Source organism: Loxodonta africana, chromosome 7, assembly GCF_030014295.1.
Source record: "Loxodonta africana isolate mLoxAfr1 chromosome 7, mLoxAfr1.hap2, whole genome shotgun sequence".
NCBI lineage: Eukaryota > Metazoa > Chordata > Mammalia > Proboscidea > Elephantidae > Loxodonta > Loxodonta africana.
Genome location: NC_087348.1, coordinates 13,710,505 through 13,735,965, shown reverse-complemented (window position 1 = coordinate 13,735,965; position 25,461 = coordinate 13,710,505). Strand labels below are relative to the sequence as shown.

General features: G+C 51.5%; 1 protein-coding gene across 6 annotated transcripts in view; it reads right to left on the bottom strand.

Annotated features, from left to right (window-relative positions):
• VPS37C (VPS37C subunit of ESCRT-I) overlaps positions 1-25,461 on the bottom strand; it is a 29,030-nt gene that overhangs the window by 2,895 nt on the left and 674 nt on the right. For 2 of the 6 annotated variants that reach the window (XM_064287988.1, XM_064287986.1), the window contains exons 2-4: positions 5,241-5,338; positions 1,670-1,841; positions 530-612 (exon numbers count right to left, since the gene is read on the bottom strand). In XM_064287988.1, coding sequence (XP_064144058.1) covers positions 530-612; positions 1,670-1,841; positions 5,241-5,333 — 348 coding nt within the window. In that variant the 5' untranslated portion in view covers positions 5,334-5,338. Of the gene's footprint in view, positions 1-529; positions 613-1,669; positions 1,842-5,174; positions 5,339-7,244; positions 10,462-22,836; positions 25,346-25,461 lie in introns of those variants that run through there. The other 4 variants (XM_064287989.1, XM_064287987.1, XM_064287991.1 and 1 more) reach the window with 4 other exon arrangements.

The following is a 25,461-nucleotide window of genomic DNA, read 5'->3' as shown; positions in this document are numbered from 1 at the left end:
CCTGGGATGTCAGACATGCATGTTTGTTTATTATCTGTCTCCCTCACTCGAGTGGCAGCTCCCCGTGGGCAGGACTGTCTCTCTCAGGGTCACCACTCTATCCCTACCCCTGGCTCTGGGCCAGGCCCAGAGTGGACACTGCACGTATGTACTGAATGAGGGCTAGCCTTGCGGTCGCTAGGACACAGCGCACGGCCTGGGAGGGCCTGGGAGTGTCTTCCTCCCAGGGCTCGAAAACCAGAGAAAGCCAGTCTGCCCACAGAGACAGAAGGACGCCCGAGGAAAGCAGAGCAGAGAGGCCAGACAGCCTGGGAAAGGAGAGGCTGGGGGCCTGGTCTCTCTACCCCCGGGAGCTCCTGCTGCCTGGCCCTTCCATCCTGTTTCTGTTACTTGCATAGGCCTCATTCTGAAGGCCTCATTCATCTTCGCTACCTCCTAAAAGCTCCTTTGACTCACAGTTTACATACCCTGGGTGCACCAGTGGCTGACACCCATTTAAGGAAGAAGGGGTATCAACTCTCCGTCTCACCTCAGACTCTTCTTCAATCTTCATGCCTTCAACTTGTAGAAGCCCTAACAGGGTTTCTGGCTGCAGTGTCGATGAAAATTTCTCTGGTAGGGAGGGCAGAAATGTTGACATTTCAAAAGTGTACCCCAATTCGCAGTGGTGACAGCTGAGATTCCAGAGAAGGCTCAGAATGTCCTCTGGGTGCATGAAGGCCCAGGCCTGGGGTCTACTGAAGAGCCCCTTCAGGTGGGCCCGGTGGGCCCTTTCGGCCCAGCTCCCTGAGATCACCCTCCTGCGCAAAGAGCCTGGCCAGCCAAGCCTGGACCCTGGCTACCATCTCTCTGGTTCAGCCTGCACCTTGGCTAACCATCTCCCCCACCCAGCCCAGACCCTGGCTAACCATCTCCCCCGCCCAGCCCAGACCCTGGCTAACCATCTCCCCCGCCCAGCCCAGACCCTGGCTAACCATCTCCCTGGCTCAGCCTGTACCCTGGCTAACCATTTCCCCTACCCAGCCCAGATCCTGGCTAACCATCTCCCCTGCCCAGCCCAGACCCTGGCTAACCATCTCCCTGGCTCAGCCTGCACCGTGGCTAACCATCTCCCCCACCCAGCCCAGACCCTGGCTAACCATCTCCCCCACCCAGCCCCGGAAACGGAGAAGACTCAGGTATCAGAGCCCAACCTACCCCATCCCGATCCTGCTCTGCATCACCGGAAAATTTACTGGTCAAGCCCCCTCCCTGCCAAGACCAGGACGGTCCCCCCAGTTCACAGATGCCAGGTCCCAGGATGCAGAGCACCCAGGCCGGCTCTGTAAGGTGTGGAAGCCGAGCTGTCTAAGGGAGTGTAGGCTCTGGATTCAAATCCCAGCTGCACCTACTTCTAGCTGTGTCACCTTGGGCAAGTCCTTGAATCTCTGAGCCTTGTTTCTCTCATCTATAAAAGGAGCGTAACAATGGGACATACCCACACACGGCTGTCGTGAGCACATGTGTGTAAAACACTCAGCACAGGGCTGGGAGCACAGCACCCTCAATAAATGCCCTGCCCTGGGTGGGGAGTGGGGAGGTCCTATCTCACATGCTATTCCGGCAGCTCTCCCCATTCCAACCTTGGCCAGGGCACCTCAGAGCACACCCTCAGGGCCGCCATTCCTACCCAGCTTTGCCTTCTGCTCCTGGCACCGCTCCACGAGCCTCCGGAGCTCCTGGTACTTGTCCGACAGGTTTGAGCGGCTGATCTCCAGGGGAGCCTGGAACTCCAGGTTCTGCTCGGCCAGGCTCCGGTTCGTGGCCAGTGCCATCTCCCGTTCCAGCTGCAGGTCCTGGACCTAGAAAGGAGGACACCCAGCCGTAAGAACAAAAACCACCACCACTAACCTCCCCGTGGGCTGGACCAGGGGCTTCTGGGACTAACTGCTCACCGGAAACCTGGAACCAAGGCAACACTCACTCAGCCTCTGCTCCTGTCAGACAGACCTGGGTTGCAGTCTTGAGCAGAGCACTCTGTCCCAGGCCCTCATTCACTTACCCCTTCCACGGCCTATGAGGAGGACACCACTGTCCCCGGGGGAAACTGACACTCAAGGTGAAAACCTTGCCCACAGTCAGTGATGAGCAAGTGCCAGGCCCCCCACGGGCTGTGCAGAGCTCAGGGAGGGGTGGACTAATTTATGTGAGAAAACTAGAGCTTCTAGGAGGGAAAGGACCAGAAGTCCCAGCCACTTATCCCCAGGCTTCAGGGTCAAGAGACCTAGACTGAGGTGGACTACGGTGGCCCAGGTCAGACCCACAGGCCAGACACCCAATGAGGCCCCCAAATCAAGTTACTCTGAGGGGTGAGAGCACCAGGACCCTGGAGCAGACTGTGGTCCCTGATTCAGAAGGGACCTGCACCTGGCACTGAGGCCACGGGTGTATCCTGCAGAGGGGCTGTGCAGATGAGCTAAGAGTGGCCACCAAGAGCTGCTGGTGATTCCCCACAGGCACAAGGGCCAGCAGAAGAGTCCACCAACACAGGAGGTGACAACCTTTGTGCCTTGGATGTGCCCTGCTAAAACACTTCACCAAGCCACGCGACACTCTGTCCCCTCTGCTGGGATCTTTGTTGCCACCAGCTGGTGCAGCAGCAGCTACTGAAACGCTTCCCAGCCATGCGAGGACCGGCAGCCTGGCCGTTTGCTGGGGAGTCCTCTCTGTTAAGGAAAGGGCTGGAGGGTCCCAGCTGCCACCCCTGAGACAGTAGGGACCAGACACTGACAGTACCATGGTGGCACCAATGCAGAGGACACAGGCTGCAACAGGGCTCAGGGTGCAGCTCAGCAAGGCCAGCTTCCACGTGCGAGCTGGTGGCTCTGCACCAGGTAGCTTCTCCATCACGGCCAGCTTGTACTGGGACCAACCCAGGCCTCCACCAGACACAGGGCCAGGGTCTCAGGGATCATAGAGCTCAGGCACAGCCTCCCAGGTCTGCCCAGTGCAGAGCCGGCTCCCTACATCTGGGCTTTTTGTCTGCTTCCACAAAACTCCGCTGTGGCCACTCAGCAAGCACACTGTCTCGGGGACATCAACATTGGCGATTTTCAGCCCAATTCTTATTAGCCAAGGAAGCTTTGCTCTACCCACGCGGCCAATGCAGGGTGGGGAGCCTGAGAGTCCCCTGCCCAGCTGCCTTTGAGGGGCGCACAGATCATCTGGCCCTCAAATATACCCACTGCCTTTGCCCAGAGTCTTAACCAGTAACTACGCTATGTCATTTTCCCCTAGAACTCATCCTACCCACTTCTGCCCAATTCCCCATAAAACCCACTGTGGTCGAGTCGATTCTGACTCATGGCAACCCTACAGGACAGAGCAGAACTGCCCCATACAGTTCCCAAGGAGTGCCTGGTGGATTCCAACTGTTGAACTTTTGGTTAGCACCTGTAGCTCTTAACCACTACGCCACCAAGGTTTTTATCTCCCCATGGCCTCCCCAAAGTTTCCCATGGGAGTGGCCATTAAAGCCCTTTACCTCTCATTTATAAGAAGCCAACAAGACCAAGACCAGGCCCAGCACCCAGCCCAAAACAGCTGGTCATCCTGCCCCCCCCCCCCATTTATACTCTGCTACACAGAGAAAGAGCCCCACTGACTCCATTCTCCAAGCTGAGTCCACTCCCAACCAAGCCAGCGCCACCTCTTCTCCAGTCCCCCAGTGCCTCAGTTCGTCTCCACCGCCCATGAGAGGGAACGTACCCAAAGGTTCAGTGAGAGTCTAAGGAGCTTGCCCTACTTTGTTGCCCTTTGATCCACATGACTATTTTCTCTCTCAGAGCATTCAGATTGATCGGTCAGGCATGGCTGCACACCACAAGATGGTTCCTGCTACATCTTCCTTCAGTCAGCGTTTTGTCAAGGATTTTAATGGCCTGCTCAGCTTGGAAGTCAGCTCTTCGCAGTTACATAAAGGCTTGCTTCTAAGACGTCCCATGCACTTTGAAGCAGGCCTTGGGATTCCTGGACATGGGGCTCTCAGCAGATTCGAGACACACCCTGCAGTCACGATGTGACAAATGAGTGGGAGGTGAAAGGAGGAAGACCTACACCGTGCCCGGCACTGTGCTCGCTAAGAGCAAGACCTGGCAGAGCCCACAGCCCAATTCACCTTTTGGATCCGCCCTGGGGCTTAACCAAGACAAGCTCTGCTTTGAGGCCAGTGAGAGTGCTTGGAGGTGAAGCCTTAGGGCGGGGGGGCGCTCCCCACGGAGCCCCTCGCTCTCCTCATACAGCTCTCCGCCAGGGCGTCTCTTCAGTGCAGGACTCGTCACCTCCAAGCCCAGCAAAGACGGCTCACTGGGCAGAGGGGCGGCGAGGGGCAGAGGGCAATGAGGGGCAGAGAGTGCACAGGCACTCAAGCCCATGGACAGGGCAAGCAACCACAGGCACACTGTGCTCCCCTTACAGAGAGGGGTGCTCCTCCTTACAAGAGAGGTGGGGGAAGCTGGATGGAGGAACTTCGGGATTTTGCTTCGCTTTTTAACATACTATGGATTCACAGAACATACCACACCCATTCATCCATGGAGGGGAGCGGGGAGACGCATTCCAAATGATAATCACAGGAGCTGGGAACTGGCTGTGCAGGTGTCTCCCTGATGTAAGGGGCCCTGGACAGGCAGCAGCCACTCCAGGTGACAGCGGACACTTCCAGCTATGTGGCCACAGCAATCACCTGACCTCTCCTACCTGCGGGGGAGTCACGGGGTCCCAGGAGATAAAGTGCAAAGCTCCATACAGACAGAAGGGCCCTCTATTCCCACGAGGACTCTGTGATAAGGAGCTGAGAGGATGAGGTGCCAAGTACCAACGGAAACATGTCAACAGGAGATGAGCCTACGTCCTATCCAGGAACGGCTCCGTGAAGTCCTAGAATCACGGGTGACATGGGGCCACACACAGTCCTTAGGGAAAAGTAGGTACCAAACAGCCCCAGTGCTTGAGGGAGCTGTCTCCAGAGTCAGGCTGGAGCAATGGTAGGGGGGCTCCTTGGGCGGGTCCCTGGAGGCTCTAGAAGCCTGAACCATGGGGACCCTGAGTCCCCTGCATAGGTCCAAGGCCTGGACAGCCCAGGGTCCAAACCAGGGTGAGGGCACAGAGAAGGGAGGTCAATTTGTCCCAAACACCTAAAAAGTAAGCGTCCTTATAAAAGGCCTCGGTCCCATCTGCTGGCCTTTTCTGGGTCCCTCTACCTCGGGGGATTCCAAGGCCAGCCGGTCAATGGCCTCCGGGTCATTCTGCATTTGCTCCAGCTCCTCCAAGGTCTTGTCTTTCAGTGTCTCCATCTTTCCTGTGGACACAGAAGGCAGTCATATGAGGACAGGGCTACTCACAGGGAAGGGACAAACACAAGCTGCAGTTTCCCTACCATGAGACCGCTCCTCAGGGAGGCTGCAGAAAGGCAGGGTCCTGTTGCTTTGCCCACCCCCTTCCCTGGGGGGACCTAGGAGCCTCCCCACCCACCCAAACCGTGGACGACCCGATATGTGAAAGCTCTCAGCAGCCCAAGAAGCGAAACTGCGGTCCCTTGTGGTGGTGGGTGAAGCTCCCCAAGGAGCAGACAGGAAAAGGCAGAGGATAAACAGATCCAGGCAGCCAGTGACAGAGACCAAATGTGGCCCAAGGCTGCCTGTGAGCTCGGAAGCCACCACGCCCTCAGGCAGCATCTATTTCTGTCTGAGTAGAAATATCAGCGACCTTCACGCCCCAGCGGGCTCCCTGCTTCCAGTACCAGCACCAGTGTCACTGCTTGTTATAGTAAGCGTGCCCACAGCCTCAGATGTCCCTCCACAGCCTCTTCAATGGCAGTCCTCACCACATGCCACAAACATGGCCTGTCACATGCATGTCCTCATCATAGCAGGAAAAAAAAAATCACCCAATTGGCCTCTCAGACAATCAGGAGGAAAGAAATCGACCGGCCCAAATGGGACATCTGCTTTGACAAGAGAGCCTGTCACTCAGCCCTGAGGGACATCAATCGTCTGTGTGACAGCCAGGTCACAGTCAGGCCCCAGGAGGGAGGTACACCCGAGGGACTGAGAAGAGGACAAACACGCCCAGCACCACTTCCCTTCTGCTAACAGGATCCTCCATCTTTGTCTAGCTTCTATTTTCTCCCTTCTGTCTTCCCCAGCTTTGCATTATGTAACTTTAATGTTGCTTCTTCCTGATTGCAAAGGTTTTGTTAGCTTCGAAGGTTCCAACACTACAGGATTCAAGGCCCCAAGACCCTCCTGCACTGGCGCCTGGCTGCAGCAAGCCAATGGTGGTGGCTGTGCCCAGAGAGAGGCATGAACCAAGGACCAGGCTCATAGCTGTGGGGGCAGAAGCAGCCTTCTCCGGGCCTCGGTTTCCCCATCTGTACCAGTAGAGGAATGGCATCTCCTGGGGTCACCAGGAAGATGGAAGGAGAAACTGACGAACCTTGACCACATGCTCCTGTTTTTCAGGACAGTCCTGGTTCACTCCTTGTGCCCCGGTATAGTTATAATAGTGCACCCTTCATGCTCAAAAGTGTCCTGGTCTGGCGACAACCCACACGGTCACCCTATTGATAAAGCGCCACCCAGTCATCGCTGCTATTTATGGGTTGAATATAGCCTCAGTCCCTCCCCGGGAATGGAACCTCCTGCTTCAGTGTACACTTGAATACCGAGGAAAGTCTGAAAATGCAGGTGCCCCAGCCCCACACAGAGCTCTGTGGTGACAGGCCAGGGTGGGGCCAGAAACCCAGAGTCTCTCCTGAGATGCAGCTAGTCCAGGGCCAGATCCTGAGGGGTCTGCTCTGCTGGTCAAGAGATGAGGAGGCCACCGGATCCTGAGCCCTGCAACGTGAGCTTTACAAACGCTGCCCCAGGCCGAATGGCCCCATTTCCAGAGGGGGCCTCTGAGGAGTCAGGTAAGTCACAGCCAGCAAACGGCAGAGCCGAAATTCAGACCTACACTCTGTCCACACCTCACTCACTCTGTTCTTCCAAATGCTCTTGGTCTAAACGCTGGGGTTGGGGAATGGCAGGTGGAGGAGAACTCGGGGACGGGAGAAGAGGGGGTAAAGCAACAAGCAAGAACCTCTCTCTCTCTTCAGTCCTAGTTAAAAAGTGCTGTTCTAGGCCCCCTACTATCACTGCAGTCCCCGGGTGGCACAAATGGTTTGCACTCAAGTACTAACCTAAAGGTTGGCAATTCAAACTCACCCAGTGGCACTGCAGAAGAAAGGTGATCCACTTCCATAAAAATGACAGGCAAAAAAAGTCCTATGGAGCACTTCTACTGCATCACATGGGGTCACTCGAAGTTGGGATCAACTCAACGGCAACAAAATTTTGTTTTGTTTTGTTTTGTTTGATGTCTCACTGCAAACCAGTCAGCTCCAGCAGGACAAGCAAGATGTGCAGGACAAGGAGAGCAACACCCTGCAGGTTCCTGCCACTAACCAGCTGGGCGACCTCACACAAGTGAATCTGAGTCCCACCCTGCCACTAACCGGCTGGGCGACTTCCCACAAGTTACTGAAGCTCCCCGAGGCCCTGGGCTCTTCATCTGTAAAACGGGTATAACCATAGCACCTCCCTCACAGGGTGGGTGTGAGCGTTCAACAAGATAATGCAGGCAAAAAGCCACTCCCACTCATGGCAACCCCATGCGCATCAGAGTAGGACTGTGCTCCAAAGGGTTTTCAATGGCTGATTTATCGCCAAGCCTTTCTTCCAAGACAGCTCTGGGTAGACTCGAACCACCAACCTTTCAGTTAGCAGTCCAGCGTGTTAACCATTTGCACCACCCAGGGACTCCGCTGGCTTAGCGCCAGGCCTGGCCCAGAGAAGGTGCTCAGCAAGTGCTGCTGACTATCACTAAGGCCTCTAGAACCCAGATGGCTCCGCTCAGGGAGGGGCCCACCACAGAACAGGGTGTCCGCCCCTGCAGTCGGGGCTGAGCGCAGCCGATACTCCTGAGCCGAGACAGAGCCTTCAGCTGTGGGCAACTGGCCAGGCACACACAAATTTGCAGCTGTTCCATCTGCAAAAGCTCCTAGCAGGCTCAGGACTGGCGCTCAAACACCTGCATCAGGAGAGCCCCAAGCAGAGCCGCGATTCCCCAGGCCAGTGGACCCCTGAGTTCCACGCTAGATGCTACATACAAGACAGTACAGCCTGGAGCAGCTGATCTCAAACTTCTGGATCTCAGGACCCCTATTCACTCCTAAGCATGACTGACGTCTCCAAAGACTTTTCTCTTTGATAATCTTTCTCTGGAATCTAAATCCCACACCTGGTTGTGTGGGACTGCCTTGAACTCCCTGTGGCAAAAATCCCTGTACCATCTACCTGGTGGTCTGAGTAATCGCAGTGCTTTGTAGGCAGCGAGAATTCACCCCAAAGTTGGCAATGCGTGACACACACACCTCCCCTACTTAGACTGCCCTCTCCCGGGCACCAGGCTCCTCAGAACCCGGCCCCTAGAACCAGGTTCTGACTCTGCATGGTCACACTCACGGCTTCCACTGATGACTGCCCTCTCCTCCCAGCATCCCAGGCCGGGGCTCCTGGCACCAGCAGTCACCAGTACTAGCCAGTTCTACATAACCGGGATCCGGCGTCTGGGTGCCTAGACCATACCCTACACTCTCCTTCCAACCCACCTCCCTTTACCAAGGTGCTCAGGCTCTGGGAGAGCAAAGACACAAAACGAAAACAAACCCAATCCTCAGACACTCATTAAGGTAAGAACCATTCTTGTCTTTACCAAATTCTCCAGCCCCCACTCCCTGACCCACGGCAGCCCTTCTGTGCTGGTGGCTCTCTGCGCCCTGGTCCAGGGCTCAATGGTTGTCCCAGGTATCATTTTCACTCGTGTCCTCAGGGCCAGAGCTGCGGAACTTAGGAATTCCTCATGGCCTCCTCACCTGCAGGTTCTGGAGTCTCAAGGGTTCAGTCAGGAGGACCTAAGAACAAGGCCAGCTGGTTATGGGCTGATTCTCCAGCTGAGACCTCTGACCTCCAGCTCTCAGACAACCCTTAGAAGGGTGATCCGGCAGGCCCTGACTACACAACACTGTTCCAGCCATTAGCCGTACGCATTTCACACTCCCGGGGGCAGCGGTGGTTCGATGGCAGAATCCTCCACTTCCACGCAGGAGACTTCGGTTGGATTCCCGACCAAGGCACCTCGTATGCAGCCACCACCCATCTGTCAGTGGAGGCTTTCACGTTGCTATAATGCTGAACAAGTTTCAGCGGAGCTTCCAGACTAAGGCAGATGAGGAAGCAAAGCCTGGTGATCTACTGCCAAAAAATCAGCCAGCGAAAACCCTATGGATCACAACAGTTCGATCCCATTGTGCATGGGGTCACCCTAAGTCAGGGGCCAACTCGAGGAAGCTAACAACATATTATACTCATAAGTCTCAGTCCCAGCCCACCCACAAAGGTGGAGCCAGTAGCCACCATTTAGAAGATGGGAACTTTCACAGAAATATTCAGGCATCACACTCGCTCAGAACAGGGGAAGATCTAGTGACACAGGGGCCTCACTGCCACCAGGCCCAATGAGCTGGAGTGAGCAGCCAGGGCCTCCAGCAAACTCCGTCTCCACCCAGTGTGGGCATTTGAGTTTACAAGCCCCTGGGTTATACTGAATGACATGGAAAGTTCTGGAAACAAACAGCAATGAGCTCATGGGGAACGTCTTCAGACTGGAGGTAGTGAGGACACAGCCCAGCCTCCCTAAGAGGCCTGTTACTCACTAGACCCTTCTTGAGTCCTAAAGATCAAGAGACAGTGAGTAGGCGGGTCTCCCGGCTCCTCTAAGGATTGCCTCTGCCACTCCTCCCACAAATTCAGAAGAGAAGCATCTCGGTCCCTCCCTGCAGACTTCAAAATAAGTCATGCACATTTTAACTGCCTCAAGAGCTTCAGGTGTAAGACACCTTCATTTTATAGATGGGTCAAGCCCCACTAGACGATCTCTCAAGGTCGGTCTGAACTCAGCGGCAATGGGCCTGTTTGGGTAGAGCGAGTTTTCGGTTGAAATGTATTGGCCACAGTGAGAGGTGGGCTGCAGCACTTATTCTCCTAACTCCACCTCCTCTGGTTCCTAATTCAACATCCTTCTTGATTCTACCATGCCCATTTCCCAAGCGGTAAAACTAAGGCAAAGTGGTCAAGCAGCTTGCCTGTGGTGACAAAAGGGGGACGTCACACCCAGGATCCCCAACCCTGGCGTGACGCTCCCTCCACAAGATGCCATCCACCTAGCTGCCCCGCTTCTCGCTGGCCTCCACATGGCTTCACAAGGCACTGCTGGCACCCGGAGAGCCACATGTCCCCATTTTTCCAGCACAAGGCAAGCTCAGAAACCCACTGTCAACTTTGCCCAACAGCGGGAGGCCAAACGTTCTCTTTAGGGACTCAATTTTCCTTACCTGTAAAATGAGTACACAATCCCTTATGGTCACATGGCTCCTTTCTTCTAATATCAAAGCCCTCTGCAAACCCTCCTATTAACTAACAGAATCACCCTAGTAAGTAAAGGAAGCACAGGGCTTAATTAATCCTACTTCAGGGATGAAATTTGAGAAGCCCAGAAAGATGCAGGAAGGGGATTTCCCAAAGTTTCTATAAGCTCGTTGGGGTCAAACCACCAGAGGCCCAAGTCCTTGCCCTCTTCTGGGGTTTGAATTTCATGAACACCTTTGCCCAGTTTGCTCGGCCCAGGGGGTGATGATGCCAGAGTTCAGTCATGAAGCCATCCAGATGCAGAGATTACCAGCCGACGCGTGCAGGCTGAAGACTCCGGCTCCTCCTCGGTCCTGGCTGTGGAGGCAGGTGGCTTACATCCCCACCCTCTGACAGCATCTCAGGCGGGCAGGCAAGTGCCATCTTGTGTGATATACCACAGCACCGCCCGCCTCTGGGAGGTGCCTGCCTTCCAGCAGCCACAGAGGTTCCCCCTTATGCTAAGCGCCACCCAGTGAGGCTGAAGCAGGAAGCACTTCTCTGAGGACAGGACATCTTGCCCAACGCCCAAAGAGCTGCCACTGGGGAAGGTGCCCCTGAGCCTGGGCACCCACCGCTGGCCATGTTCTGACTCCCAGTCATCCACACAGTGGAAAATCCAAACCACCAGGGAGGCCACAATGCAGAGAAGTGATCCAGGACCCAGAGTCCACAGGCTTCTGTTTCTGGAAGGTCTGACAAGGCTAATCCCCCAACCCCTTGGCACAGTGCCCTGACAGGGACCCCCGCCCACTGACAAAGTACCCAGGAGGATGCTGGCTACTTCTCCAGTGGTGTCTGAAGTTTGCTGCTGGAGGAGAGGGGCAAAGAGAGAAGAGTTTGAAGATGAGATGAGAGAAACCACTTGAAGAGATAAGGCAAGAAGGTCTTACTCATCTTTGTGTTCCCAGCGCCCAGCACAGGCTCTGGCACACAGAGCTCTTTGAAAAAGTGACAGAGGAAGCGAGGGAGAGAGCAAGCCAGTGGGCACGTGGACAAGTATACAAGACAATGGGGTGTGAGAACCCTGCCTTCTTCCATTTATTCACACCATCATTCATTTCTTCACTGAAGAAACATTTCCTGAACAATTATTATGTGCCAAGAACTTGCAAGGCCCCAATTAAAAGGAGGAAGGACACACTGGGAGGAGCGGCTGGTGGATTCGAACTGCCGACCTTTTGGTTAGCAGCCAAACACTTGACCACTGTACCACCAGGGCTCCAAACTGGGAGGAAAGGGGTGTAAACAGATTATTTATTGTTGTTGTTAGCTGCTGTCAAGGCGGCTCCAACACGTGCGACCTTGTGTATGACAGAATGCAGTGCTGCCAGGTCCTGCGCCATCTTCATGGTCCTGATGTGCTCTAGTGCATTGTTGCGCTAACGTGTGGCACCTTCCAACCCAGGAGGTTCATCTGCCAGCAATACATTGAACAATACTCTGTCACGATTCAAAAGGTTTTCATTGGCTAATTTTTGGAAGTAAATCACCAGGTCTGTCTTCCTAGTTTGTCTTACTCTGGAAGCTCCACTAAAACCTGTCCACCACACTTGAGACTATGTTGGCATCTCCTCCCTGGAGGGGAGATGAGAGGGTAGAGGGGGTTAGAAGCTGGTGAAATGGACACGAAAAGAGAGAGTAGAGGGAGGGAGTGGGCTGTCTCATTAGGGGGACAGCAATTGGGAGTAGGTAGCAAGGTGTATATAAATTTTCATGTGAGAGACTGACTTGATTTGTAAACTTTCACTTAAAGCACAATAAAAATTAAAAAAAAAACAAACCTGTCCACCATGTATGACCCTGCTGGTATGTGAAATACTGGTGGCATAGCTTCCAGCATCACAGCAATACGCAAGCCACCACAGTACAACAAACTGACAGACAGGTGGTGGAAATAAATATTTATGGGGTTCTTACTATGTGCCAGACACTGCCTTAAAATATAAAAACCAATCCTAACTCTCAAGCAACTGTTTGCGTTCAAAAACAAACAAAAAACCTCAGAATGTACCATTGCAAATACAAGGTGACGGGGCCTTAACAGATCTGGGGACAAGTGGAGTCAGGAGCGGGGAAGTGGACGGCACCGGGGGAGAGGTGGCTGGGCGAAGGGAGGGGAGAGGCAGGTGGCTGCATGGCACTCAGGTACATCAAGACAACACCTCTTCCTGGGGCGTTACCACCAACTCAGGAGCCCTGGGGGCGCAGTAGTTAAGAGCCCAGCTGCTAACCCAAAGGTTGGCAGTTCAAATCCACCAGCCACTCCTTGGAAAACCCTATGGGGCAGTTCTACTCTGTCCTACAGAGTTACTATGAGTTGGAATCAACTCAACGGCAACGGGTTTTGTTTTTTTTTTTACCATCAACTCAAAGGTGACGGGATGGTCTCCACAGAGTCATCTAATGGGGACAAGATGGAAGGCGCAAGTCATGAACTGATCTACATGGTCCCTCCACCAAAGAAAGAAAAGGTCACTTTAATTCCTCAATTAACAACCTGAGAAGAAAAAAGCATTCGTGGTCTTCTTTCCTTCCTTCCTCTGTCTCTCCCTCCTTCCCTCCCTCCTTTCTTTCTTTGACTTTTTTGGTTGGGTTTTCTCTGTCGCTTCCGTCTTCACCAACAGTCACATACCCAGCGACCTACAAGTCCAGGAAAGCAAGTCAAGGGCCAGCCAGCCGGGTGGGAACGCATCTGAGGGAAGTACCTGCAGGAAGGAGGGTGCCAGGGAAGTGCCCCATTTGTAAACTTCAGCAACCAATTCAAAGTGGCAAAAAACATTGGGTGGGCCATCAAAACCCACACATCGTGGTTTGTACCTTCCCCGGAGGGGACAGACAGATTCCACAGAGAAGGAGGCAGAAGGGAGAGGTGACAAAGACATTTCACAAGAGTCCCAGAGCCCCACCTTTTGATACAAAGCAGTGAGTACAGATGCATGGGGGTGGGAGAGGGCAGCACCGATCAGAACCAAGGAAGGAGCGTCTCCAGGTGTGGGACCTGTGGGACCCTGGCTCTTGAGGCCCACCTGACCCAGGTGAGGAGGGAACGAGGCCTCCTGCCCTCTGGCCCTGCTACTTTTATCTCCAGGTGTCAACTTCTTTCCATTACTTCCAATCTTGACTAAATTGATTGCATATGACCTGAACACAGGGCACATGATGTCAGGGAAGACAGTGAGGCCCAAGGGCCAATTCCAGCCCAGAGGATTCAGGCCAGAGGCCACGCCATTGCTCAAGCAGAGGAGGAAGACTTGTGCTTCACCCCCAGGTAGGGGCGGGGGTGCAGACAAGAGCTCAAATGCAGGGCAGCTTGCAGACCTGTTCTTAAGGCTGGGGGGCCGGGGGCAAGGCACCATATTGATGGTTCTTGCTCAATGAGGACATCTTTGCCATGACTGTTTAGCTCAAAAACAGAGTTTCAAATAACTCAGAGATCCTCTGCCAGGATGAACTCAAGCGGGGGGAGAGAAGTAAAGACAGAGGGCAAAATGCTCCAAGTAGCAAGGGCACTGATGCTCATCCTAGTAACTGCTCACGGTGCCCCTCACCCCTAAATAGTTAATGCCTCTCCCCCCACCCCCCACCCCCACACACACACACAGAGAAAAAGCACAGAACCTGGGGTCAGATTTGTGCTTTGGCTCCACAGCCCTTTAACTATGAGACCTTGATCAGGTCCTTTAACCTCAGTTTCTTCATAGGGAAAACGGGGGTGATGATAATTCCACCTTGGGGGTTGTTGGATGGCTCAGACAAGCTAACAGCTCTGAAAGCACCTTGCAGATGCCTCAGCATTGAAACATTTCTTCTTCTTCCCCTGGAGGGTAATCTGATGATTAGGGGGCACTCCTATAACCCCTGGGGCTCAGCACTGAACCAAGCAAAATGACTGCTTTATTGAATTATAACCCAGGAGTGAGACTGAGCAAGGCGGGTTCCGGCTTCAGCAGGTTCCCAGCACCTGGGAGCGAACGCACTGGCTCCAACCACTCACTGCCCCTTACTGCTACCAGCCAGTACTTCCTTGCCAACTATTCCAAGACTGGAATCACACCGCCAGGCGAGCTGTAAAAGCCCTCAGTTCCTTGTAAATTTTCCACATCACCTACAGTTAGCGTAAGAAGTTGTTACTACAGCAACCTTTAAAGTTGGATCGGCATGGGCTACACGGAACTCACCCCATCCCACCTCTCATGTCAAAAACACCTGGTCCAGCTGCCTTAGAAACCTTCTAATCCTGCTGCCTAATGAGGAAATATTTGTTGACCTGATCCAGTTTTCTTTTCCCAGAATGATTCCAGCGGTGCACTGGAATCAGACTGTTTTAGTCGTCCGACTTCCTACGAATAAACAAAACAAAAAGACAAAAACCAGTTGTAGCAGAGTCGACACCAACTCATGGCAACCCCATGTGTGTGCTGATTTTTTGGAAGTAGTTCGCCAGGCCTTTCTTCCTAGTCTGTCTTAGTCTGGAAGCTCCGCTGAAATCTGTCCAGCACCACGGCAACATGCAAGCCTCCGCTGACAGTCAGGTGGTGGCTGTGCCTGAGGTACTTACTGGCACTGGCCAGGAATTGAACAGGGTCCCCTGCCCAGAGGGCGAGAATTCTACCATCAAGCCACCAAGGCCCAAGACAGAATGAATCCACACACGCCCTCACACCTGACTGTTGTAGAATGCTGCCTGACAACCACACCCACACCAGGCCCCCAGGTAGGGCGCTGTCAGAGAACAGTCAACTCTGAGAGAGCAGGTCCCAGAGGGAAGTAGAGGGTGTGGCTTTCTGAAACAGCTCCGAAGCACGCAAGTACAGCCGTGAGGGGAATATATAATCTCGCAATATAAGGAAACTCTTAATTTTTGCATAAATATTTACACAATAACCTGCTGCTCCTTGGGTCCACTGAAAAACTCCATGTGACACCCCTATGCCCAGTGGCAGGCCGCCCAGGAAGGATGAGTGGAACCCCCGTTACTGTCCCAGATGTGGTGGGACTCAGGAGGGGCAGAAGACTTCAGGTTTCTCCATGCCAGGGGCTAAACCCCCAGCTGGCTGTGGGCAGCCCACACAGCAGGGCACAGGACTGAGAGGCTGGAATGTGCCCCTCAGGATCCCTCAAGGCTCTGGCGACTGGCCTTCCTTTGAGGACCTGGCCCATAATGGGATTCCTCCCGAGTCTGAGGGACCTCCACCTCTCACCTGCAACCCTGTCAACATCTCCACTCAACCCTCACTCACTACCTTTCTCTCCCCCAAACAGAATCCTCTCCCTAGCCTCAATTCCCATCTATCAGCTTCTGCCCTCACTCTGGTTCCCACCCTCCAGGCCATCTCTGGGGTGTACGTCTCCCTCAACTCTGATGCCCTATCACCAAATTTTCTCTATGCATTTGTCCCAAAGTCCCTTAAATGCATCCATTCATCCCTGCCCTTCCACAAACTCCAGGCTGTCTTCCCACCTCAAGGGTCTCTTCCTTACAACCATCCTACCAGGCCCTCCAGGCTGACTTTTAAAGCACTGCTTCCCGCTCCCTCCTCCCCTCTCCTCACCCATCCCCTCCAGCAGGGGGCAGTCTCCAGCAGTCCAACTGGTCACTACAGGAAGCCTCAGCTTTCCCATGGGCCTGGCACTCCTGCTGATTTTTTTTTTTTTTTAGCTTTTTCAACTTATTGTATGCAACAAATTTTTTTTTTTCTCTCAAATGAAATGTTTACCCCAAACTCCAATGCAGAGAGCAGCTTTCTAGGGGAAAGCCTTCCCCTCCCAGCTCAGTCTCTACCTTGACCTCAAGGAGGCCCCAAGCACCTTCCCAGAACAGAGTTTGAGAACTACTGCTCCCTTTGCCTCTGCTAATCCCAACCTTACAAACCCCTACACTACCCCTGCTCAGGGCCCCCCTCCACCATTCCCTGACAGCTGTGATGCCTGCGGACTCTGCAGGGGGTTCAACCAGGCTTGCCACCTACTGCTCAGCTCCCCTCCCGAAGCCTCTTCCCATCTATAAGAGACGAATGGTAACAGTAAGCGCAGCTAACTTTAGAGAGTGCTCCTGACGTACCAGGCACCGTTCTAGTGATTTAGGACTGACTTAAGCCTCACAAGAGATGGGTGCAGTTTATGCGTGGGCTTTCCTCATTTTGCAGATGAGAAGACTGAGAGGAAGAGCGTTCCCTGACTGCCCACTCTAACAAGAAAAAAGAAGGGCCTGAGTTTCAACTGAGGCGGTCTGGCTTCAGGCCTAGCCCTTCACTGCCCACACTGGCCCTCAGCCGTGTCTACAGCAAGAATGAAATCACATCTGCAAAACACAGGCCCAGCTCTGGCACACACTGAATAAACGGTCGTGTTTACTGAGATCTTTCCAACTAGACTCCTGAAGAGAGGGTCTTTTTATATGATATTCAAAGGAGCCCCGGTAACACAGTGGTTAAGCACTTGGCTGCTAACCTAAAAGGTCGGCAGTTCAAACCCACCAGCTGCTCCACGGGAGAAAGATGTGACAATCTGCTTCTATAAAGATTACAATCTTAGAAACCCTTTGGGCCAGTTCAACTGTCCTACCCATTGCCGTGGAGTCAATTTCAACTCATAGCAACCCTAGAGGAGAGAGTAGGACTGCCCCACAGGGTTTCCAAGGAGCAGCTGGTGGATTCAACCTGTCGACCTTTTGGTTAACAGCCGTAGCTTTTGGGTCCTATGAGTTGGAATCGACTCGACAGGAATGGTTTGGGGTTTTTTTTGTTTCTGTGTTTCTGTTTTTCATTATGTTTAGAACCCAGCACAGCACTATCCTCAACAAATTAAAAAAAAAAAAGTTGCCACTGAGTCAATTCTGACTCCTGGTGTGCCCATGTGTGTGATTTAGGAAATAATACTGGAGCCATTATTCCCTGTGCTTGAGCATAGAGAATGTGACCCAGCTGGAGCTCGGCTCACAACGGCTTACAAGGAAACACCAACTGGGCCCTGAGGTATAAGACAATAGCTAAGATAATCTTGGAAAATATCACATAAGCCAGAACACAAAAGCCTTTCTACTCTTATCTTTTTCTATTAGCTTTTAGTGAAAAGAAAATTAGTTGGACCAGTGAAGACCCTCCTGACTGTCCTGACTGAAACCCATACCAATGATTGTTAAGAAAGAGGATTCAAAATGTAGGATCACATTTTCTAGCCAATCTGTGAAAACATGGAGCTTTCAGTGCTTTTGCCCACTTGTAATGTTAATATCTACTGATGACTGTAACTTTCGTTGGACTCGGACTCTGGGCAGACACGTCTGTGGCAGCACACTTGTCCGTTTTCCCATTCTTGCTTACTCTGTAATACTTCCTGGGACTGGGCAGACATGGCTCTGGCAGCGTGCTTGTCTGCTTCTCAACTTTTGCCTTTTTGAATGTATGCCAAATAAAACTTTGTTTTTGTTTTACTAAACATTGTGTTTTTTTACCCTACAACAGTGTCAAAGTAGAACTGTACTCACAAGGTTTTCAATGGATTTTTTTTTTTTTTTTTTTGACAGTAGTCAGGTCAGGCCTTTCTTCCCTGGTGCCACTATGTGGACTTGAACCATCAACCTTTCTGTTAGCAGCTGAGTACGTCAATGTTTGTGCTACTCAGGGTTTCCATCCTCAGCAAGTCCTAGTACCATAAACACTGTGCTTTCCTAGCCCTCAGGATAAAGTCCTCTGCAGCCCCTGGAGCACAGGGGGCCAGGGGCACTAGCAGCAGGGCCTCCTCCTTCTCAGTTCCTGAGACAAAAGGGAAGATCCACAGAGGAAGCCCAGGATCTACAAGGTGACAGCCCTGTGCTCTGACAGGGGAGCTTGGGCAGGTTATTTGATCTCTCCAGACCTCGGTTTCTTCTGGACAACAGGCTTTTGCAAGGATGAAGAGTTCGCGCCTGGAGAGTCTGATGCCTGGCCCCCAGCACGGCTCCATACACGGTCCTAACACCAAGTAGAGCTCCTGTCCTCTGCCCATCCCCCCCTCAGCCCATCCCCCCCCACCCCACCCCCAGCCCATCACACCCTCTGCAACTCCTGTTCTTCTCCTGGGGACTCTGAGGAGACAGAACAGTAAGACTCCCCCGGAGATGAATCAATCAACAAGGTGACATGACTGATGGCTGGTGTATTCAGATCCATAGCTTTTGGCTTCAAGCCATATGATGGTCAGGAAGCAAGTTACTGAATAAGTAGCCTGTTCCTGAAACTTCCTGACAGCAAAAAAAAAAAAAACACACTTACTAAAAGCCTGTTTCTTCTTTGGCCCTGGCTCTGACTTGGGGGAAAAAAATCTAAACTATTTCACCCCAAACTTCCAACTGTTTCTCTTTTGTTCCAACTGTTCAGATGACGGGAGAAGGACTGTCATCTGCAGCTGTCGCCCTCCACCCCTCCCCCACACACACTTTCTAATCTGCATGGAGTATGCTGATTCAACCATCCCTTTAGGAAGGATCAAGATTAAGGTCAAGGCCAGGATGCACTCAAGGCCAGGACACACCAAGGCCTAATATCCAGGAGTCTATGAAGAAGCCACAGGAGGGTTGTTTGTTCCAAGTCAAAATGATGTGACTCACTGTTCTTGTTTTGTGGCCAACTTAGGTGGGGTAATAGAAGGTGGGGTAGCTGCCAGTGGCAAGTCTGATTCTATGAACATCTGGGTCCAGCAGAAACATAAACAGCAGACAGTTGTATTGTGGACAAGAGCCACAGAAAGAGAAATAAAGCCACACCCTCCTCAGATCTACTCTTGAGTCCAGGAAAGGATCCACAAAGGTCATTTGGTGGGGGGCTCCCAAGACCACTCCCAGGTTCAGTGATTTGTTAGGAAGACTCACAGGACTTAGCATTTGGTTCTACTCATGGCGAAGCTTTATTACAGCAACAGGATACAAAGGGAAAGGCCCATGGGGCAAAGCCCAGAGGAAACCAGGTGTAAGCTTGCAGGGTCCTCTTCCAGTGCAGTCACACAGGATGCCCTTAACTCCTCCAGCAACAAGTTGTGACAACACATGTGACATGCTATCTACCGGGGAAGCTCATTAGTGAGTCAGTGTCCCGGGTTTTTATTGGGGGCTGGCCACATAGGCACCTTCTGTCTGCAATGTGCCAAAATTCCAGGCTCCCAGAAAGAAAGCACGTGTTCAGCACAATTGAGACACAGTGAGCAACTTTTATCAGCGAAAGGCTGGGACCCTCCTGAAATCCAGTTCTCAGATACCAGCCAAGGGCCAATCTTGTTTCTTCAGGGAGATGTGAGCTCCTAAGGGCACAGCCTATGTTTCATTCATTTCTGCATCCCAGTACCTAGGTCGATGCCTGGCATAGGTAAGGTACTCAACGATGCTTATGGGACTTATCGGACAGGGATTTCCACTTCCAGCCAAGTCGGAAGAACAGGGACTGGATTTACCCTCCCACCTCAAACAACTAAAAAGACAGACAAAATAAAGGAAACAATAGTTTTCAGACACTGGACATTGGGCAGTGCAGGAGTGATCCCTGAGAGAGGTGAACAAACAAGGTGAGTTCTATGGCTGCCCCAACTTATAGCCTAGAGTGAATTCTCATGCCATGCACAGTCAGGGGGTACCCAGGAGGAGCCCAACAGGCTCCCCTAGCTGAAGAGAAGGAGCTGGGAGTCCAAGGAGGCCAAGGTGGCTGGAGTTCACAGGGCGGAGGTCCAGAGAGGTGAGAGGTGCACAGAGAGAGAACTCAGAAAGCCTACGGAGGGTTCCCCCTCTAGTTTTCAGCTCAGAGCTGATCAGCACTTGTGTGTAAGAAGACAACCTGCAGTCCTCCAAAACTACTGCCCTGAGATAATCTTTAAACCTTAAACCCAAAATACCCTCTGGAGTCTTCTTCAAACCAAACAACAGTTTAGCTTAACTAGTAAGGAATGTCTGCCTTGAGCACTGCGCTCTTTTAAGATCCACCTACATGGGATCAAACTGACAATGGGAGCTCGAGGGATTAGACAGGAAACTCAGGGGGCAGAAAAGGAGGGTGAGGATGGTTGCATAACTCGAAGAATGTAATCAGTGTCCTAACTGGGCATACAGAAACTTGAGTTGGTGTATGTTCTAATGCATATATTCTCAAAAACAAAATAAAATAAATTATAACAATAAAGAAAAGAACCTGTGGCCAAGGAAAATAACACCTAAAATGATTAGAGGGAACAATCCTTGGAGCTCACATTGAGGCAGGGACAGTTCTGTGTTCCCACCAGCCCGAGTGGAGAGACTTCATAATCCACAAGTCAGTGGTAGAATTCTAGGACATGCACTGCCTCAGCAGTGGGGAAAGACTAGTCGTGTTCTAAGCTGCTCTGATCCCACTCAACAAAGCTTAAGAGAAAGCCTTTGAAAGATTAAACTGTTTCCAAGTAACTGAAACTCTGTCCCAAAACAAACCCACGAATATTTACAGGAATGAAAAATATCCAGTACCCAAATAAGGTAAAATTCACAACACCTGACATCCAATCAAAAATTTACCAGACATCAAAGAAAATAAGACACATAAGGAGGAGAAAACTCAACCAACAGAAGCAGACCCAGAAATTACATAGATGACACAATTAGTAGACAGTTACTAAAACAGTTACTATACCCATATTCCATACGTTCAAAAAGCTAATGGGAAGACCGAGCATGTTAAGTGGAGACATGGAAGATATTAAAAAAAACAAAAACCCTAATCAAATTTCTAGAGATGAAAATTACAATGTCTGAGATTAAAAAAGTACACTGGATGGGAATAACAGCAGATTAGACATTGCAGAAGAAAAGGTTAATGAACTTGGAGACATAACAATAGAAACTATCCAAAATAAAACCACAGGAAAAAAACACGAACAGAGAGCATCAGAGAGCTGTGAGAATAACTTCAAGCATCCTAATACAGAAGTAACTGAAGTCCTCAATGTAGAGAGAAAGAGGAACAGAAGAAATATTTGAAGAATTACTGGCTGGAAATTTTCCAAACTTGATGAGAACTATAAACCTACAGATCCAAGAAGCTCATCTACCCCCAAACACAAGAAACATGAAGATAATCTACACCAAAAATAGAAAAAAAAAAAAAAAAACCCTGCTGCCATCGGGTCAATTCCAACTCATAGCGACCCTATAGGACAGAGAAGAACTGCCCCATACAGCTTCCAAGGAGCACCTGGTGGACTTGAACTGCCAGAGTTTTGGTTAGCAGCTGCAGCTCTTAACCACTATGTCACCAGGGTTTCCAATCCATACCAAAGTACATCATAACTAAATTGTTTAAAATCAGTGATAAAAGAAAAGCAGCCAAGGAGGGAAGGTGGGGAAGACACACCACGAGTAGGGAAACAATGAAGAAAAACAACAGATTGCTCCTATAAAACAATGCAAGCCAGAAGACAGTGGAGCAACATTTTTAAAGGAATGAAAGAAAAACAGTCAACCTAGAATTCTGTACCCGGGCAAAATATCTTACGAAAACAAAGACAAAATAAAGACTTTCTCAGACACCCAAAAATGAAAATAATTCATCGGCAGCAGAACGTTACAAGGAACGGTAAAAGAAGTCCTCAAGTCAGAAGGAAAATGAAACCAGATGGAAATCTGAATCTACACAAAGAATAAAGAGCACCAGAAATGATAAACACAAACGCGCAAATATAAAAGACTTTTTTAATCTCTATGCAAGATGATTGTTAAAAGTAAAAACAACAACAACGCACTACGGGATTTATACCATATACAGAAGTAAAATGTGTGACAACAGTACAAAGGCCAACAGGGAGGAAGTGGAAGTATGCTATCGTAAGGTTCTTAACACCATATGGAAGGTGGCATAGTATCACTTGAGGATAGACGACAATAAGCTAAAGATGTATACTGGAAACCTTAAAGCAACCACCAAGAGTTAGGGGGCAGTGGTGGTTCAGGGTAGAATTCTCACCTTCCATGCAGAGGACCTGGGTTTCATTCCCAGCCACTGCACCTCTGGCACAGCCACCACCGTCCATCAGTGGAGGCTTGCGTGTCGCTATGCTGTCAAAACGGGTTTCGGGAGAACTGCCGGACTGAGACAGGCTAGGAAGAGAGGCCTGGTGATCTCCTTCCAAAAAATCAGCCAGTGAAAACCCTCTGGATCTCAACAGGCCGATCTGTGACAGATCACGGGGATGGCACAGGACCAGCCAGCGTTCCGTTCTCCTCCCCGCTCCTCTCCTGTCTGGCCCATCCTAGGTCCCAGGGGTCCCACCAGTCAGCCCCAGCTAAACCAAAACAAACCTGTTTGATGTCTGCCCAGTCTTTCACATAAGCCAGTGAAAGCAGATAAAGCGGGGAGGGATGAAGTCGGGGGCGCACTTGCTAAGTAAACAAGCCTCTAAAACTTGCAAAACCTCAGGGACTGTTGCCATCACAGAGGCCTCTCTGCCAGAATCCAACCAGCTGGGGAGAAACTAGAGTCTTCTGAAAACTCCAGATGCTGCGAGGAAAGTGCTAACAGAACTTCCACACTCAGAGATCCAATCAGATTAAAACAAGGTCTTCAACGACCTGATTATGTCAGCCTGGAAAAACCCTAGTGCTATTGGCCAAAGGCATCTGGAAGTGATTCACGTGGCTGCCTGCCCTAATGCCCTTTCCATGGATGATTAGAAAATTTCAAAGCAGATAAGCCATAAGGAAACAAGGATCCTTAGACATAACTGCACTGCCAAGCTACCAGGGGCCCAGAAAATCCACAAACTTTGAGGCACTGCTTCCCAAACTTGCCTCGCAGTCAGAATCCCCCCAAACACTTGTTAAAACTAGATTCCTGGGGCCCCCTCCAGATGGTCGGAACCAGGTTCTCCAGAGGCAGGGCTCTGTATTTTCAATAAGCATCACAGAAGATTCTTAAGGCCCGGCAAGTCTGGAACACTGAGGAATCTGAGAGGCAATATCAGAGAGTGGGAAGCTCATTAGTTTTGAAATGAGACCTGCTGGTTAAAAAACCCGACTCAGCCACTTACTAGCTATATGTGACCCTAGCCAAGTTGCCCAACATCTCTACAGTTCCCTTACTTCATCTGTCAACATGGTAGTGCTACCTACCTTAAAGTGCTCTGAGAAGTCAGTATGTTCACAAAGCTCCTAGAAGAGTGCGCAGCCCTCAGCAGGCAAGCAATACATCCAAGGTATTGCTACCTGCAGAGCAGCCACCAGGACTGCCCAGGTGAAGAAGTCGCAAATGAACATTTTTTACCTAATGGAAATTACAAAGGCATGCAGCCAGATTTCCAAGATAATCTAGGAAAAAAGCTTTGCTGGGCATTTTGACCACCGAGAACAAAGACTCTCACTTCAGAGTCCAGTATTGCAGCCCAACAGCCATTCCTCCCACCCAGAAGTACAGGGTTCAGGCCTATGCAGGGCTGTAGCTTTGGACAACAGTAAAAAAAGGAGTCTTTCCTTCCCAAGTCTCTCTGCAATCGTCACATCCAGCTTTGACGGTCAGGTAGCAGCATCCGGGGTATATCAGCAGGAAGCGAGAGCTACTGAATTAGGGCCATGGAGCCAGTGAATGGGTGGCAAAGGCCTGAGGCAGCAAAAGAACTGGGATACAGGCAAAAGGAAGGGAAGTGAGACTGGAAAGTTTCCAGAGCTGAAGATGGACATTCCTAGAGCGAGCATTCCCAGACAAGGTGTAGCTGAGAGCACAGTGACTGGGCTCAGGGGCTGACACCGTGAGGTATAGAATCAACTCAGCCAGTATCTCCAACATAGCCCTGGGGAACACCTTCCCCCACTTGTAAGAGTGAAAATAAGCACCTCACCAGCTTCAGGGAGGAAATGCAGAGGAACGAGCCACGTGCTGGGTGTATATACCCCACCGACCTTTGGAGCTCTAGGAGCACTGGTGGCACAGTGGTTAAGAGCTACGGCTGCAAACCAAAAGGCTGGCAATTTGAATCCACCAACCGCTCCTTGGAAATCCTATGGGGCAGTTCTACTCTGTCCTATAGGTCGCTATGAGTTGGAATCGACTTGACAGCAACCGGTCTGCAGTTTTTTTTGTTTTAGCCCTTGGGAGCCCTGGTGGCACAGTGGTTAAAGCAGTTGACTACTAACCAAAAGGACAGCAATTCAAAACCACCAGCGGCTTCGAGGAAGAAAAATGTGGCAGTTTGCTTCATTTATAGCCTTGGAAACTCTATGGGTGGCTACGAGTAGGAATCCACTTGATGGCAGTGGGCTTGTTTTTTTTTTTTTTTTTTTGCACCTTGGACCTAGCAGGTCCAAGGATAAGGACTGGCCAGTGATACCGGGTGGTGCAAGTCGGGGTCCAGAATAAGGGACAAGAACAGAGCACCAGGCAAGGCTGAAACCCTTCCTCTCACTACCCTGGGAAAAGGGTACATACAGGCCAAAAACCAAAAACTCATAACGACCCTATAATACAGAGAAGAAATGCCCCATAGGATTTCCAAGGTGGATTCGACTGCAGACCTTTTGGTCTGGGGTTGAGCTCTTAACCACTCCGCCACCAGGGCTCCTGCATATAGGCCAGGGGGTCAAAATTACAGTCTTTCGACCCAGCTCTGCCCCCGGCCTCCGGTATGTCTTCTGGCAAGTCAGATCCTACTCTCAGGCCTCAGTTTTCCCATCTGTACAATGGGTGAACTAGCTCTAATGACTTAAAGGTGAAGTGAGGGGCTGAAGGGGGTGGAGGCGGGGCTGGAGGCGCGACCTGCGGGGGAGCCGGGGCGGTGCCTCCGGCCCTCCCCTCCCTCCCGGAGGGGCAGGGGCTCCGGCCACTCGGCGTGTGTCACGCGCCCCTCGCGCCCAATCACCGCCCTTCGCCAGGGTGAGACGGGCTGGCGGGGGAGCGCCGGGAACCACTGCCAGCGCCACCCCCCAACCTCGTCC